Below are 18,903 nucleotides of genomic sequence, written 5' to 3'. Positions count from 1 at the left end.
TAAGCACCGGGACAGTGCGCGGTGCTGCTGCCTTGCCAACCCGACAAACGAGAGCTGCAGGAACGCCTCCAGCTGACCACGGGGAGGCAACACATCTACGGGCCTGACTGCGGAACGCCGCAGCACGATGAATTCGACACCTCAAATTGGGCGCCGTCCTGCGCACCGTTTCTAAAATGAGATTGTTTTGCGGCACTGTGGGTTTCATCACTGGCAACTATTAAAGGTGCTCCTACAGCCTCCTTAATGGGGTAGTATGCTAACAGCCGTCCCATTTCTTTGCCGAATATATAGGCGCTATGAATTCTTTGCAGAAGCCATATCTGTGGAGTAAAGTTGCTAACAAGTTCTCGGCGCACGGAGGATGCGAAAAGATACCATATTTGAATTTATCCGGTACTTTATAGGCGTACTGCGCAGCTACTGGACGATAGCATGGTTAAACGCGGCGAGGAAAATTTTGCCTTTTTGTTACTTTCGTATCCTCGAAACTTCTCCTACTAGTTTGGACGTTCCGTCGTGCACTGTGAACAGCGCGCAGCAGATCTTGTGTTCCAAGGGCAGACAATAATAATAATAATAATAATAATAATAATAACGGGCTCCTATCCACGCTGTGAAGGTGGTTGGCCAGCGAAGCTGTGGTATCACCTGATCCGATAGATCAATGCGACGTAGCCTTGAACTGGGTCCTGCCGAGTCTGAGCACGACGCCGTTGTGTGTACTGACGTTGCTATTCCTTTCGTCGCTCATCCTATTTGCGCTGCTCTTCGGGAGTGCTAACTATGTGGGGCCTTTGCATAGCGCTATCGCAACACAAATCAGTTGTTGGGCGGGTTCTTCTTTTGCATATGAAAGTGTAGTGACGTCGCGCCCTGCTTCTTGTGTTGCCGCTTCCCGGCAAAACTGGGTGCAGCTTCTGCACCCAGTAATATTTACCGGGAAACACTTGCGGCGAAAGCTATGCTCGAAGGCGAGCTTTGTTTTTTTGCTTTGTTTTCTTCCCTCGCACGGCCGGCGCCGCCGCTGCCGCGGATGCGTGGAGGCGACTGCCATCTGCTGGTGCTGCAAGGAACCCAGCGACGCAGGCAGCGCGCGCTTTTCGCTGTGATTGGTTGAGTTTTTGGCTACGCAGACTACGAACTCCCGGGATCCTAGTCATATACAGCTTCGCTGTATTAATTATAATAAAACAGCGGATATGCGAGTATTCTTCTTTCTTTTTCAGTATACAGTTCTGTTTAGTGAGAAAACATACACAAAGACAATTTTGAGCGTTCAAATGGCGCAGGGCACGTGAAAAAAAAAACGGATAAAGCGTCTGGCCTCACGCCTTCTGCTCATAAGTAATGATGGTGTAAAAGCAAAACAATTTCCTAAAAGCAACTGAAAGGGCCACTCTCTCCACCCATCTTCCATATTTTTTTTTTTCTTCGTGTCTGTAGCGGTTAGAAATGTGCACCGTATTTTGCAAGTATTCGTTTTCTGTGATTCAGTACTGAGTAAACATATCGGCCAGCGGTCGATCTCGGCGATAGCGAGGGGAGCGGTTTCGTGCGAGCCCGAAGACGAAGGGCAACAACAATTTGAAAACCACATGCACAGCACCGGCCCTCATTTCCTGTGAACAAGGCGAAAGTGGCGCGGCTCCTAGTTTGCCACCACGTCATGCCCTTTAAGGACAAAAGGCGTGATGCCAACTGCTTTGTACGGCAGTAACTAAAATTGGCCCGTATTTAAGTTCATTTTCTAGATATATCGTACTCTTTCCCCCTCACTTGGCAATCAAGCAGGTGCACTCATGGGTGCTAGCAGACTAAAGGAACTGCATCGGGAAGCACGAAAAATATAAAACAAATTGTCCCATTTGGTACACGCAGTTGCGTCATGCAATACCACCTCTTCATTGTTTTTAGAGTTCGTAGAATAACTACGAAGACATTGCCCCAAAGAAATACAATTAAATACCCAACACTTAAGAATGACAAAGAATAAGCAGAGGCGACGACAGAACAGACGTACGTGGCGATACCTCCGAAGCGTTGTTCTGCATAGTAATGAATAAAAAATAGCGGTCTGGATAATACTTAGTTACCTGTGTGTGAACTTCTGTGTATTGTTTACGTTACAGAAGAAAAGATAAGGGCGAGAAAAATGTACGCAATGATGGATGATTGCTTTTATGTGAGAGGTCCCAACTAAGATTTCGCCTTACAGAAAGCCAGTTTCGCGAGAATGAACTGCCTGACGGCTACTTTCGAAACTTGTTTCCTAGCTACTTGTTTCCTAGCAGGTGACGCGCACTGCGCGCATGCAAAGCAATGTACCGTTACTGTGCACGTTTTACCAATCGCGAGTCCATAGGCCACTACGTGCTCTGTGCACCGCGCTCACTCCTTTCTGCCACAGACGATCGAACCCGGTTTCCCACTCGTGTATTCTCGTTTCCATGGTGGCACGCTTTCCTGCTTTGTTGCGGGAGAAGAACATCTCTGACAAAGACGAGGAAAAGTCTCGCATCACTGGCGGTCTAATGAAGGAACTATCTAATTACCGTGCACCTAGCGCTGCGGGATGAGGCCTGGGTGTTGCTCGGTATGTTGTTCCTTGAGGCTGACGATTGTATTTGCACCCTCGATCGAAGCAGAGGGAGTTGCTTGCATGGCTTCGCTGCTGTGTCACCGCGCGTGGCAAAGCACCTCGAGGGAACCAATTACTAGCAAGGACGGGCATAAAGCGGTCGAGCGTCGCAATTTGGCGTACGTTCGCGAATGCCCCGTTGTGCGCAGCACTCCTCCACCTTGACGGATGGGAACACATGCCCGCTGTTACAGTTACAATTGACAACAACAACAACAACAAAAAAAACTAGGCGATCCCATAACCACGCCTTCGCTACGTCTACAGTGGCTCGGAACATGAGAAAACTGCTACTAGCTACATTGTCCTTGAGGCAAGAAAAGTGGAAGCCGAACAACGAAAAACAAGAAAGAACCGACGGGCGACTCGGGTGCGCGCACTCTCGATACTCGGTCGACATCGGTTGCAGGTTCCATTGTGTTACGTGAGACTGATCCTCACTCGCTTGCGACGTACCTGTATAAGGACGCTGCATCCGACGATGCGCTTTGTTTTTGCATGCATGCGTGCGTCCGCTGCTATACGGTCGTTCCCGTGCGCGGACGATATTTATGCCTGCCACAAAGAAAGCGAGAAGAATACAGGCGTGTTTTGAGCATCATCGGAGCTGCGTGTGATTTGAGCCATGAGTTTTGTAGCAGCATTGTGGGTATAGCCTCGTGGTTGAGGCTCCACGTGACGGCCAGTTTCCTAATTAATAGGCAAACTGGATAGCGCAGTTTGACTGAAACTCTAAAAGCCAAAGCGCTTGTTGCTATCAAAAGTTGTTTGTGGATACTTGGAGTGCTGCGACTGCAGCAGCATTTATATTCGCGTGCGTGCGTGCGCGTAACTTTGTGTTTTAGGTGAATTGTTGAGCTGGAGCACGTGTTACCGTTGTGTTGCTCACGTGCTTGCGCCTCACGACCGTTTTTATTGTGTGCGTGCAGTGAACTGTGCAACGAAGTTCGTTGGACAGTTCACTGCACCTTGAAGCGTTTACGAAGTCTCCGGACGACGGGCTTCAAGGCTCACATCCGGATCTATCATCTAACTCTTTCACTTAATTAGTCCAACTTGTATAATTTCCACGTCTAATCACTGCCTCAAATCATTTTAACCTGCCCTGCAGCTGTGGTGAAACTAAACCAGAAGAAACGGCTGAAGTATTTCATCTGTCTTAAAGAAATTTCGAGCGCATTTTCGAAACACTCGGAAGCAACGTAAAGCAGAAAAGTATTCAATATAGATTCCGTTTCTAGTCGGCATTGCAATGGACATAGTGAATTCAGTGGTGGAACCATCGCTCACGCCACCCGCGCACACTCATTTCAGATCAGTTGGCGTTAGTGCGAATGAGTGCCAGTGAATATGAATCAATGTGAGCATGGACGTGAACGAATGTCCTTATAAGAGCAGAATTTCGGGCAAGTTGGTAATCCATTATTCAAATGATATTGTGCAACAAAAAAATACACGGACGTGAAAGGCTTGGTGTGCTTTTGTGCTTGATGCGTCGGCCTCTCACGTTCCTGTCGTTTTTTTGTTGTTGTTGTTGTTGTTGCGAAATATAATTTGAGTAACGAATGTCGTTTATGGCCGCGGTAACCGGAATTTTAACGCGCGTGTACTGCCCCACGAGTGCCCTCACACTCAGTGATTTCGACTGGACGTGGCTATCAACGCGAGTGAGTGCCACAGAGCGTGAGTACGCGTGAACGCAAGAGAATGTGAGTATATTTCTAAACAAAACATTCTTGAATAAGCAAGAGCGAATGTCCTCTAAATTTGCCGTGCTATGGGTCGAATAGGCGTCGAATGAGCTCGATGAAAATTACATTGCATTTTGAAGCTCACTTTTTACTCCGTAAATTACGCGCGTTCACTGAAAGCTGTATTCGCGGATCACACGGCAACCGCCATGTCGCTTTAAAGCCGAGACCACACGTACGCTTGCGGACGCGCGCAAGCTCGCGTCCGCGCGCCCGGGCATACGCAGACGGTGCAGCATGGCTCGTCCGCGTTGAAACGCGGCGTGACCTCGGGGAACAAACAGCTCCTCTCTGTTATCGCGCGCTTGGGCTGCCGCGCGTCGGCGCGCCTGGCTACGCAGCTACGGCGCCGTACATTGAACTCTCGGTGAAGCAGATTTATAACATGCAAGAAAGTGCTTCTTCTTTCCTTGTTCTGCTCATCTAACAACTACACAAATATAACAATTACGTTTATGGATATCGAAGCATTCTGAAACACTGTCAGTAACAAAGTACGAAGCGACGTCTGCCAAAGCGTCTGTGAGCGAGCACTGGAGCGCGCGCTATCGCGCGTCCTTGTGGTTGTAAACCGCCATTGCTCTCGAGGCGCGGCAGATAGGCGCGCGGACGCGAGCTTGCGCGCGTCCGCAAGCGTACGTGTGGTCTCTGCTTAAGATCGCCGCATGTGGGCGTCGGTCAAGTGCACACTGGAGGCAAACCCGTAAAGGCCAAACTACACGTACGCTTGAAGGCGCGCTAAAGCTCACGCCCGCACGCCTTCCGCTTGCCGCGCCTCGCGAAGAATGGCAGTCTGAACCAACAAAACGGGCGCTGAGGCACGTCCAAATGGCTCCATATTTTCGCCTTAGTTGAGATCGTTTCGTATTTTTGTGACGCAGCCACAGCGCCGATATTTGTCAGAAGATATCCGTGCTCGCGCCGCACTTCGACGCATACAATTTGTCCCGCACCATCTACGCATGCGTAGGCGCGCGCAGGCGCAAGCTTTCGCGCGCCGTCAAGCCTACCGGCCTTAAGAGGAAGCTTTAGCCCGGGCCAAACTCCGACGCGGCCTATTCAATTACATGTAAAAACGCAAAAACGATTTTCTGAGATAACCCCTGGACCGATTTTAATGAAATTTGTTGCATTTGAGAGGGCAAGTGAAATTCTAGTGACTGTTGGCCGCGGAATTTCTATTTAGGTCCTGAATTTTGTTAAAAAGATTTTCAAAAGTTCGAAAGTTTGAAAAGAATAGAAGCACGAAGTTTACAAATTAATAACTCTGCATCAAGAGCAGATATCAGGGTGCTGTAAAAGAGATCCATCAGATCATTGAAAGCGGACAAATTCGATACGTCATTTTATATCTTACGTGAATTTTTTACGTTGTTTACAAGGGTTATGCAAAACCCATATTTTCATTTTACTAGATTTTTTGACATTCGTGTGTAACCTATCAATTTTGTCCGCTTTAGATGCACTATTACATGCAATTCACGGAATTGTATTATCTATTTTTGCTGCTGAGTTACAGAGTTGTAAACTTGATAGTCTCGTTTTTTGAAAATTTTCGATTTTTGATAATTTTTAATTAAAAATTGACGACCTAAATAAAAAATCCGAAACCAACAGTCACTAGATTTTAAGTTTTTCTTTTAAATGCAACAAACCTCGTCAAATTTGGTGGAGTTTGCCGAGAAAAATGAATTCTGCTTTTACATTTATTTATATAGGAGCACCCGAGCTAAAGCTTCCTCTTAAGACGCTGTGTGCTCCGCAATCGAGAAGTACATAGGAACGTTGCGCCATAGTGAGCGCATAAAGGCGGACCTGGCTCATGCCATATACGTGCGCGCATTGGTGGAGCGGTATATTGATGCCCGCGCGTGCTCATCGGTGGTCTCACCTTCATGAGCAGCACGGCGGTCTCCCCGGAGGCGACGAGTTCCTTGGCCGAGGCCACTTCTTCGGCCTCACGCTGCAGCGAAGCGCGCACCGTGTGTGCCGCGCTCGCCGACAGCAGCGTCACCGTCACCCGGTACACCTGGTTGGGACGAACCACCCGGGGCGCCAGCATCAGGTACCGCCTGCGCAACCACACCACGCACACAATCACATCCGCGCCGACCAGTGATCTCGAAGAAGAGCGCAAACCACACTTCCACTTAAGCGCCAGTGCGTCCACTCTGAGAAACGAATAAAAAAGTGTGCAACGTCTGCGTGGCGTTCCTCCTATTTCTATATCTACTCCGCCATAATCTCTCCCTGTCCTATTACTCCCGTACCTTCATCTTCTTCACTGCCTGCCATTCAGCAGACTACGCTAGACAGTTACACTGCGGTAAGCAGTAATTTCATTTCCTTCCCTGTCTTTATATGCCAATAAATAACCAATTACTACTACTGCCTGCACCCACCAAAAAATGAAACGAACTTTCTCAGCTATACATCCTAATAAAAAAAAAACAACTACACAATGAAAACAAACATTCATACACATGATTATATCTCAGCGGTTCCCGGCGGCCAGCACCCGTTGAACACCAGAGCCACACTTGCACAAAGACTGAATGTTCTCGCCCGCACGTGCTTGCCTCAAGTAGGAAATGCAGCTTCGCATCACTATTCTACTTTATTGATGAAGCCTCGGAGGCTGTAGACTTGGCAGGTTGCCACATTCCAGCTTCTTACGGAATAAGTAGAAAAATGGCAAAATATTTCGGTGCACTTGGGTATCCATTTTTTCACTTTCGTCAAATCATTTATTCCCCGGTTCGCAATTCACCGGTAAACATAAGTAAAATCTGAAGGGCTTTAGCTACCACCGGCTAGACGAAACACTTAATATGACAGCGTGCACCTGTTTCAATAGCTAGCTCGTCGCGAAAGCCAGGCGGGACACAGAGGTATGTTAAAGTGCCTTGATTGTAATAATAATAATAATATTTGGGGTTTTACGTGCCAAAACCACTTTCTGATTATGAGGCACGCCGTAGTGGAGGACTCCGGAAATTTTGACCACCTGGGGTTCTTTAACGTGCACCTAAATCTAAGCACACGGGTGTTTTCGCATTTCGCCCCCATCGAAATGCGGCCGCCGTGGCCGGGATTCGATCCCGCGACCTCGTGCTCAGCAGCCCAACACCATAGCCACTGAGCAACCGCGGCGGGTTGCCTTGATTGTGATTTTGTCTCGCATCTACGTACAAGCGCGCTAACTATGAAAAACAAAAAAGACCGAGAGATAAGAATGAAACAAATGAAGTGGCAGTAAGCGTGGCATTCATATTGCTCGAGACTAGCTTTCTCGAGGGGACCAGCATACAGCTGTATCAGGAAGGAGCCCCATGCCGCATTCTCGCGGGCAAAACTGCAAAAATTCCCATGACGTTTTAATGTGGCCATCTGGTCACTATGCGGAATGTCGAATCCATTAAACGCTACACGATAACCACGTCGATAACCATGCCGGCCGAAGTGTGCTCCACATAGTTACCCACAAAAATAAAGAACCACATTGCAGTACAGAAGTACATTTGGAATCACGTGTGAATGAGGCTCACTCGAATTCACTCTCGCTAATGTTTCGATTCATTGCGACTCACTCTCATTCAGACACGCACCAACTTCAACTCACCTCGACTCGCTCAGATCCAAATTCGTGCCCACTATAGGGCTGACTTTGACTCACTCACGCTCAGACTCGCACCCCTAAATGTCATTAAGCCTCACTCAGGCTCAATCTCTAGGGCGGCTCTGAATCTGAGTGAGCAGACTCATGAGTAAATTCGCCCACCATACATACGATAAGCGTGGTTATCGTGCGGCAGGAAATGGACGCGGCGATGCTGGGTTACGCCAAATGGAAAAGTACGCCGGAAGTACGTTCCATGTGGTGGCCGCTTAAGTCCCCAGGTAAAATCAATTGCACGACGGCCGTCACGATGACAGTTGCGCAGGCGCGAAAGGGCCCGCAATTCTTCCTCCTACTAAAATCTGAATACTAACTACAGGGTCTGCGGCGTGCAGAAGATTCGGCTGTACATCTGGTGCCGTTATTCACTCTCTTGTTGAGCGCGCAGATTGTGCAAGCTTCAAGAATATCAAAAGGTTGTGCTATCGCGAATACTTTATACTTTCGTTGGGTCGTGGGCGACGAAAGTTTACTGAGTACTGGTACCGGTGTCTGTTCGTGGCGGGCGTTACTGTCAGTACCATTACCGAGATACTGCGACATAAATAACCGAACACTCGTCATTTATTCATTTCTGCAGCATAAAGTTCATGATAATATACCGGGTGCTTCAGCGAACACTCAATTTTTTTTTAGAGTTGCCTGTGGCCGATAGCACAATTCTAGTTCATGGGCTGGTTTATTCGAAGAGGTGGACAATACTTAAAAAAAACTGCAATCCATATTCGACCAATTAAGTGGAAATCGCTAGTTAAGTTCTTAATTATTTACCTTATGGCACGTATTGCAATTTTCAAATTCCAGCCGGGGAGCTCGCAGGGCGGTTCCACTCGGAACGAATTCTCAGGACAACATCAGTTTCGAGATACTAAATCCCGAACTTTGCAGAGAAATGCAATGGCGTTCCACTTACTTTTGTGTTTCCATGCATAAAACAATGTTTCGTTAAGAATGTAAGTGGAACGACAGTGCATTTTTACCGCAAGTTTGACGGCGTATATATCGTAAATAGTGTCATACACACAATTATTTTCAAGTGAATATGCCTTCCAATCTCACCAGCTAGAATTTGTAAATTGCAGTGTGTGTCATGAGGTAATTAGTTAAAACTTCATTAGTGAATTTTTAAATTAGTCAATTATTCATTTCAATTTCTTTCTGCAAGTCATGCAAGTGCAGGCCGCCATTAGAATCTGAACCTGGCAACGTTTAACGTTAGAACGTTATCTAGTGAGGCGAGTCTAGTAGTGTTATTGGAGGAATTAGAGGGCAGTAAATGGGATATAATAGGGCTCAGTTAGGTTAGGAGGACAAAAGAAACATATACAGTGCTAAAAAGTGGGCACATACTGTGCTACCGGGGCTTAGCGGAGACACGAGAACTAGGAGTCGGATTCCTGATTAATAAGTATATAGCTGGTAACATACAGAAATTCTATAGCATTAACGAGAGGGTGGCACATCTTCTTGTGAAACTTAATAAGAGGTACAAATTGAAGGTAGTACTGGTCTACGCCCCTACATCCAGTCATGATGACCAGGAAGTCGAAAGCTTTTATGAAGACGTGGAATCGGCGATGGGTAAAGTCAAAACAAAATACACTATACTGATGGGCGACTTCAATGCCAACGTAGGCAAGAAGCAGGCTGGAGACAAGTCAGTGGGGGAATATCGCATAGGCTCTAGGAATAGCAGGGGAGAGTTATTAGTAGAATTTGCAGAACAGAATAATGTGCGTTTAATGAATACCTTCTTCCGCAAGCGGGTTAGCCGAAATTTGACGTGGAGGAGCCCAAATGGCGAGACTAGAAATGAAATAAACTTCATACTCTGCGCTAACACTGGCATCATACAATATGTGGACGTGCTCGGCAAGGTGCGCTGCAGTGACCACAGGATGGTAAGAACTCGAATTAGTCTAGACCTGAGGAGGGAACGGAAGAAACTGGTACATAAGAAGCCGATCAATGAGTTAGCGGTAAGAGGGAAAATAGAGGAATTCCAGATCAAGCTACAGAACAGGTATTGGGGATAAAAAAGAATTGGGGATAAAAGTTGATGGAGAATACCTTAGCAACTTGCGATTCACTGATGATATTGCCTTGCTTAGTAATTCAGGAGACCAATTGCAATGCATGCTCATTGACCTGGAGAGGCAAAGCAGAAGGGTGGGTCTGAAAATTAATCTGCAGGAAACTAATGTTTAACAGTCTCGGAAGAGAACAGCAGTTTACGATAGGTAACGAGGCACTGGAAGTGGTAAGGGAATACATCTACTTAGGGCAGGTAGTGACCACGGATCCGGATCATGAGAGTGAAATAACCACAAGAATAAGAATTGGCTGGGGTGCGTTTGGCTGGCATTCTGAAATCATGAACAGCAGGTTGCCATTATCCCTCAAGAGAAAAGTGTATAATAGCTGTGTCTTACCAGTACTCACGTATGGGGCAGAAACCTGGAGGCTGACGAAAAGGGTTCTGCTTAAATTGAGGACGACACAACGAGCTATGGAAAGAAGAATGATGGGTGTAACGTTAAGGGATAAGAAAAGAGCAGGTTGGGTGAGGGAACAAACGCGGGTTAATGACATCTTAGTTGAAATCAAGAAAAAAAAGGGCATGGGCAGGACATGTAATGAGGAGGGAAGATAACCGATGATCATTAAGGGGTTACGGACTGAATTCCAAGGGAAGGGAAGCGTAGCAGGGGGCGGCAGAAAGTTAGGTGGGCGTATGACATTAAGGAGTTTGCAGGGACAACATGGCCACTATTAGTACATGACCGTGGTACTTGGAGAAGTATGGGAGAGGCCTTTGCCCTGCAGCGGGCGTAACCAGGCTGACGACGACGACGACGACGACGACGACGACGACGACGACGACGACGATGATGATGATGATGATGATGATGATGAATGTCCGCCCAGGCAATCCTAACGAATTTTTGAGTGTTCGCTGAAACACTCTGTAGGTGCGCGCTCAGCGTCAAATATTTAAGGATTACGATGCGAACCGGAAACCAAAAAGCCGCAGTTTCATCCGAAAGGCGAAGCATCGATTGCGATAGGAAAATTATTGGGCAGCCATCAACACTTTTCACGAAGCAGTTCGTGCTAGAGAAGCGCGATGGCGCTTTCGGCGTACGCCGTACGTTGCCTTAGCGAAAGCGCGCGAATACGAAGCCATTACCTCTTCTGCCCTGCTTCTGTGCGATCAGCTGTCGGAAATGCAACTGAATTTTCACTAACGCACTATATCTTATTCATGCCGCGAAATATGGAGCGGCGGAGTGAAGACGTGTACAGTAGTTGACTGCAAAATTTGTGACTGGCATATTAAGGAATGGAATGAATTTGTGTGCCCAAGTTCACGGACCGCTGCTACGTAGGGACTGCTTGTGTTGCCGGCTCTTCGCGATGCACGGCTTCCCTCGAGGATTAAAAAAAAAAAGTTCACTCATCCGCCAGCCATCGTAGCCCTAACCTTCAAAGAAAGGACTTCAACCCCGGAAAGTCTAGCTGTTCGAGTGAGTGCCGCTCGCTGTATACCGTGACAAAGGGAGTAGCGCCGCTTCTTGGCATATAGTAAGATTCTCGCACATTATCTACGCACATCCACACCAACTCACACGCAAGCTTACGCCCACTTTATCGCAGCGCATGAAGAATAATTGAACGGGCGCACACTTGAAAAAATACGCCGAAGCATGGCTGACGGCGACTACACTGACAGCACACTAATGTTCGAAGCTGAACGTTTCGTAACGGTACACACAGTAAGCGAGTGACTAGCGATAATACGTATTTGTTACAAGCTATTGCAACGTACGGAACATCTACGTTACAAGCCTTGCATCCAGCAAGAACAAATCTATCGCAAGTGAGTACACCCATGAGCGATCAAGCAGAATATAGACAATCAGAAAGTGACGGCCCAAGGAACTTTACTGAGTCGGAACGATGACAAGCCGCTGCTTAAAAGTATTTGCTAAATAAATAACGAAGGATCTGAACACACTCATACTGATTCACTTCATAAGCGTAAAGTTAGGATAGTTTGGAATACATTTTTAGCCCCGCTTTTATAACAAGCACGGTATACGCTGCCCGCGTCATTTGGACAAAGCGTTTACATGTCCTTAGAAGTTGTAGCCGAAGCTTCGCGTGTCGTCCACCTAGTCACCGTTTACGACATCTACCGAAGCAAAGATTTGCAGAGCCGTATCGATGTCATATAGATCATCCATTGTAAACGCAGAGGCAATGGAGGCAGCTGAGGCAAGCAATGGACGCGTCACCATATGATCAAACATGGCGGCGCCCACGAGATCGCCGTTAAAAGGCTCAATACGAAGTAAGGATAGTAGCTTTATCGGCACTATAAACTTGCACACATAGGCATACTAACTAAATTAAAAAGGATGATGTCACGCGCACGCAAGCAAGCATCAACACATCTCACTCGATCACCGCAGAAACTGGCTGTCAAAATGCTGGCGCGAGGAAACGCGGCAGCAGCAGTGAGCGAAGTGACATTCTTGCTGTCTATCGAACACACAGCACGCCCAAATCTACGAGCCACCGACGCACCTAGACTGTGCCCCCAACGCAGATCGCTCTGAAGATCAGCCGCCACATGCCCCCCTCCCCCGGTGCCTAGCAACGCTGGGTGCCTCGCGTGCGACGGAAGACGGTTCGTTTCCTCCCCGCTTTCGTCTCTTTCGCGCGGGCGAGATTGAGCAGCGATAGTCGGCTCCCCTCGCACGCTTTCACTCGCACATACAGCGTATACGGCCAACGGCGATGGTTATCGCCCTTGGACATTATGCGGAACCTCACGGCGACGGCAGAAATGCGCTTGGAGTGTACATGTGATTGCAGTCGCAATAAAACAAATAATTCTTCAGGATTATCAGACAACCCGTCAAATGATTCTCGCAACATCTCAGCTGGGCTGTGTCTCCTGTAGCATTGAGCAGACACGAGAGTTTCTACAATGGCGTTATCTTGCGAAAATTGTTGCTGTTCAATTGCTACACCCTGAAGAACTGTGGATATCTTGTCTGATCATGCAGCACGTCCCACCCGTCGTTTGAGCACACACGCTGGCTAAATAAATCCACCTGCATTGTTCACCGTCGCAGAACCTTGTTTGACAAGTTGCTCTACATATGCCTTATCAAGAGCAAGATTTACGAGCTCACCCGTTGTTGCTTCCACAATGACACGGACAGGAGAATCATCCTGTACTTGGTTAGTAGCTCTTGAATATCACTCGTCCGTTACACTTATCCACGTAAAATATCACCCATTCTTTGGCTGCACTCGTTAACTACGCCAAATTATGTAATAAACCCGCACACAGTAAACAGAGGAAACATCCGATGATGATGATGCCCCAATTAATGGCACAAACCCACTGTGGGGGATGAGCCACGAACCCGGTGGTAATATGATTGAAAAATGAAATAAATTAGTTGATAAATAAACAATTGATAAAAAAGGAAAATAAATGAATAATTGAAGGTGAGAAGTAAACCAATAATAAATGAAATAAAGTAGTGTATAATAAAGTAGTCAGCCTTGCCTAGATATAAATAGTAACACGAATTTTTAATAAAATACATAAAGGATAGACGTAAAAATGACCAAGTTAAATTTTGAATAATAATAATAATATTATCACTGTGAATTTGTGGTTTTACTTTTTGAATTTTCTAAATTTATAATTTATTGAAAAAGAAAAAATCGATAATGGAAAATGCGGACTATTAATAAGGCAATCTTTTTGTGCCACAGAGGAAATTATACATGGCTCGGAAAACGTTCTTGTGGCAGTATCCTAATACCGTTGCTCCAAGTGACAGTATAACAGTACTGCATAAAGGTAGCCCTAGATTTAGAAGCGGAATTTCTAAACATCGTTTTAGATGAGTAGAAAACCGACACGATAACAGAAAATTGATCGATGGATTCCGGCTCATTGTAGAGGTAGCATAAAGGGGATACCGCCAGGCCACGCATGTCCAAGTAAAAATTAAGTGGTGGAATGCGGCAACGCAGTCTTCTAAATGATACTTCGAATTGCCTGTTAGGAAACCATTGTCGGTTGCAAGAATAATTTAGATGCATAAAGTCTCTAAATTTTGTTAATGAGAGGCTTTTTTTTTCTCTTCGGTCAAAGAAAACTGCCAATATCTGGCTGCAGTGATAGGCGCAGTTGCCGGCAGCGCGGACCTCACCGGACCTTTTAAAGAAGCTCGTGCTAAAGAACTGGCCATTTCATTAAGATGAATGTCACGGTGGCCTGGTACTCATACTAAATGAACTAAATTGGGGCGGAGCTAATGTATAAAACGTGTTCAAAGCTGTCGAATTTGTAGACGCGCTAAGCGCGCTGCATACAGAAAAGGAATCCTTTCGCAAAGCAAGCACTATTGTCAGAAGTTCAGCCTGAAAAATTGGGCATGTGATCTGGTAGGCAAAATGAAAAAGACCGGTCGATGGATGGTGAGTAGATTCCCATGCCTGCCTTCTCTTCCCACGAAGGAGCATCAGTCGGTATTACATTTATTGGGAAATGGGCTAAATAGTCTTGCAAAAGGGCATTCAAATATGTTGGGGGCAGCAATTTTTGCATTAGTGGGGAAAATGTCTGCAAATTCAATTTTGAGCGACAACGTGCACCTGTCAAATGGAATGATTTCCCTTAGGCGAACATTTAATGGTGCTAATTGGTGATAATTAATTGAAGCACATGAACCAGGTTTGCTACAAAAAATATACTGCACACTGCGGCTCATTCGAAAAGTGATAATTATCTCCTACCCCATTCCTGAGCTGCATGCCGAAGTTTTGTACCCAATCAGACTTGTGTGATCTACTCCGTCGCGAGATTGGTCATGGGGAACGCCAAGGCAACGCACAGCGCCAGTATCCCAGCGCGGATACCAGCTATCTGCGAGGGTGTCAGTATTCACTGGCCAATCCAGACTCCTCGAGACGTGTTATATTTAACAGAAGCGCCAGTGGTTCAAGAATAGGACTGCGTTATAGACATTACTTCTTCGACACCTTTCTTAACTGAGCAAGTAAACGCAACATCGTCCGCTTAAGTGAGCACCATTAAATGATGCATTGCCATAATTAAAGCCCGTTACAGTATTCTGAGAAACGATAGTCAAAGAATGCCTTGCCCCTCTTGATGTTCCCCACGAGCTCCCACAGAATGACACGCTCCGGTGTTTGGATCTGCGCTTAGCTTGTTCCGATATTCACACGTGTTGGTACTATGAACCTCGTTCCAACAAACCACTTCTGCCGTTTAATTCTGCTCATTCTAAGTTGGTCAAGAGAGGCATTGCTAACCTTTGCCTAAATAATGCTTTGCAAAAATCGTGCCACCATACCGTTGTCTAGCTTTGCCTCTCAGTGCGAACGGCTTTCGCAGGCTGGTTACCCCGTGTCCTTACAAGTGTCAGTAGCTGAACGGATTCTAAGAGAGTTTAGAAAAGACGACCCGCACGAAGATAATCCTACAACTACTCGGGTAGGACAAGTATTATCCCGTATATCCACACCGTCTCACACAATCTTAAGAAAATCGCCAAGCGAGGGAATATTCGTGTGGTGTTTTCTGCCCCTAACAAGCTTATGAGGATTTGCAAGCTCACTAATCCGAATAAGGAGGCTCCTCCTTGCTGTGATGAGAATCATAAAAAAAAGTTCGTTAATTGCACACATTGCGTTGTTTATTGTTTTCCACTCAAGTGCGGAAACGTTAGGTCGATCAAACTGGACAATGTCTGAATGATAGGCTGTGCGAACATGGTTACAATGCTAAGAATTGTATTACAGCTGGGGGAGGGGGGTTTCTTGCGCAGCACTGCAAAACGTGTGGTTGCGAACCTGTTTTAGAAGAATGCGTCATTCTAAGTCGTAGTCATAATCAGCTTACAAGAAAAATCATTGAAGCCAAAGCTATCATAGGTCTTGGCCATGCATGTGTAAGCTCACGTTCATTATCGTTATCAAGCAATGAATTGGCGTATCTCGGACTGCCGCCACAGGCTGTGTGAATGTTTTTTCACGTGGTTACTTTTACTTTTGTTGCTTGGTGTTGTGTTGTTCTCTTCATGTCACATGGTTCGCTGAGTGTAAAGTAGCCTTCCGAGTCACGAGATAAACCATCAGTTGGAAGTTAGCGCTCACCCTGTTCTCCGTTCCTTTTCATTACCACTTCCACCTTCCTTTTTTGCTCGTTCTGAGCTGCTCTACAAGCCTAAAAAAGTCATGACATACCAAATCGCCCAAACTGCCACGCTTTTGATATATAAAGGTTCTAGATAGATCAAATAAAAGTGACGCAAGTGGAAATCCTTGTCTTACCGAGGAGCGAGTACACATATAGGAGATCAGAGGGTACCATTTACAGTTAATTTAGTTGTTCCACCACTGTAAGACATCTTGATTCCTTCAAGGGGCAGTGAGGGGCGAAAATTGCGATTGTCGACAGAAAAGCGCATTTTCTAATTTTATTTATTTGGATTTATATATATCGAGATGTATAGAAGCTCGACAGCAAGCTTGGTTGCAATCTGCGCCGTAGAATATAAGAAAACAAATTCTCTTCCAGTCACAGTAGTGCGCGCTCGCCGCCGAGAGCACCCACGAACGCTGTATTCAAGACGCAGCGGGCAAGGAACCAAACACGGAGTGAACGCCCGCGTTAGAGAGTTCGTTTTTCGCGCGTTTCGATGCCGAGTAAGCTTCCATCGAGAGTACAGCAAACCGCTAAGTAATAGCTAAAAGAAGCAAGACATAATTTTGGCTGCGGAGCCCTTGTCTACGAGCGCAGACGAGGGAGCTGGACTGCTCTAAAACCGAGAAAAAAGAAAGCGAAGACGATTTGAAGCAACCGCCGCAGAGCAGGTTAGAATTGAAGAGTAGGGCCCAGCCTATGGGGTAGGGTCCTTTAATTATTTTTTGTCGTAAAATAAAATAGCTTATTCTGAAATCTTTGAGCTCCTTTGTCGCAGTTTGCAATTTTTGGTCGAAGAATAGCTTTAGGAAAAGTTTCCAAACTGTTTCGCCGAAACCTGCTTTTTAAATTAGTTTCTGGGCTGAAATTTTGTAAGGAACAAGGTGACATACTTCTTATATTTCAAAATTTTATTAAACAAAGAATTATTACATATCTGACATATAATGACAGCGCAAAAAATTGAACTTAGCCTCGAAGTGATAACATTACAGAAATGTAATAAAAGAACGCGACTGACCTTAGCTCGCTCTATCGCCACCCTAATGATATCTAACAAAAACAATCGGTGTATCTTCATTGTTTTTAAATGACAGTTTTCCCAAGGTGACATGCCTAATTGGTTCGTATGAGAGCTATAACTTCTTTTCATAACATAAGATAGATAACATTTCATAACAAGAACATACATAGACGGACAAATTTTGATAAATATCTGTGCAACGGTGCAAAATTTTCAGGCCCGCATCCTCTCTTAAGCAGGATCTTCCCGATGTTTACATAAATGAGTAGTTCAAGAAAGGAAACCATGGCTCACAGCATCAAATGCTTCAGCCAACTTTATTTGGATGAGGGCTACCAGGTCAAATATGTCTGACGAACACTTACGAATAGAATATGCGGTGTGTATGTGTCGCTGTACTATAACCGGGAATGCCACAAGACTGATGTTCTCCGACGAGACGACGAAGTCTCGTCGGAGAACATGATTACGTTAATAGCGCAAAGAAGACGATGACAGAAGCGCTTGTCCTGTCGTTTTTTCTAGTGACGTCGTCTTCCTCGCGTTATTAAGGCAATCGCATACGCACAAACTCGTCCAGACTTTATTTCTCGTAAGTCTGTACTCTGTTAGCTAGAATGTTCGCAAAGACGTTAGTCTACATCACAACAATATCCGTCGACACCCGCCTACCTGCCGGTTGGAATCAACAAAGTCGGTTCATTTCAAAATTAAATTTTGGAGTTTCACGTGCCAAAACCACGATCTCACTATGAACTCCGGATTAATTCTGACCACCTGGGGTTCCTTTAACGTAGATCTAAACCTAAGCACATGAGCGTTTTTGCTCTTCGCCCCCATCGAAATCCGGCTGCTACGGCCAGGATTGAATCCGCGACCAGCAGCGCAACGTTACAGCCACTAAGCTACCGCGGCGGATGACAGTCTGTTTCGATGACAAGACTACTGTTTCGATGAAGGCTTGTCATATGAAATATGTTTTATAGTATGTAGATATAAGCCCTGCGTTGTGTATGAATTCAAATACTTTTTGTTGTATCTATTATGTACCCTGTGATCGTACTTGTGTGTGGCTTTGCAGAATACGGGAAAATTCTTGTTGTGAGGCTGGACAAATTTGTATTAAGTGGCAAGAATCTGCTTCCTTCGCTGGAAGAAGTACGTAATGACGCTGGTCTTGTACTCGATGCAAACCATATTTCGTAAGGGTGCACAAAGCTACTAGCTCGCCACAAAACGATAGTTTAGGACTTATACCACACCACAACCACATTGTGCGGTGGTAATGCCGTGAAACCAATCGAAACAACGGTTAACGCGTTCGCGGAAACATCCCGGAAAAGGCAGCCCATCGCGGGCGCTTCACTCTCGCGAGACGAGTCGCAGTCTATCGCACCAGGTTTGTTTACAAAGTGAATACGTTTGCCAGTGAATCTTTCGCGGGCCGCGGGTGTCGTGAAGGAAAAAAAAATCTGAAAAAAAGAAACTTGGGTCATCTAGACATACAGCCTACCCGCCGCGGCAGCCCGGTGGCCAAGGCGTTGCGCT

The 18,903-nt window shown here is 46.0% G+C and overlaps 1 protein-coding gene across 1 annotated transcript in view; it reads right to left on the bottom strand.

Annotated features, from left to right (window-relative positions):
* LOC142590338 (CD109 antigen-like) overlaps positions 1-18,903 on the bottom strand; it is a 105,963-nt gene that overhangs the window by 54,871 nt on the left and 32,189 nt on the right. Inside the window, exon 2 of the mRNA XM_075702392.1 lies at positions 6,284-6,464. Coding sequence (XP_075558507.1) covers positions 6,284-6,464 — 181 coding nt within the window. The remainder of the gene's footprint in view (positions 1-6,283; positions 6,465-18,903) is intronic.

The sequence above is a fragment of the Dermacentor variabilis genome, chromosome 1 (assembly GCF_050947875.1).
Source record: "Dermacentor variabilis isolate Ectoservices chromosome 1, ASM5094787v1, whole genome shotgun sequence".
Lineage (NCBI taxonomy): Eukaryota > Metazoa > Arthropoda > Arachnida > Ixodida > Ixodidae > Dermacentor > Dermacentor variabilis.
This window is presented reverse-complemented; position numbering and strand designations above follow the sequence as displayed.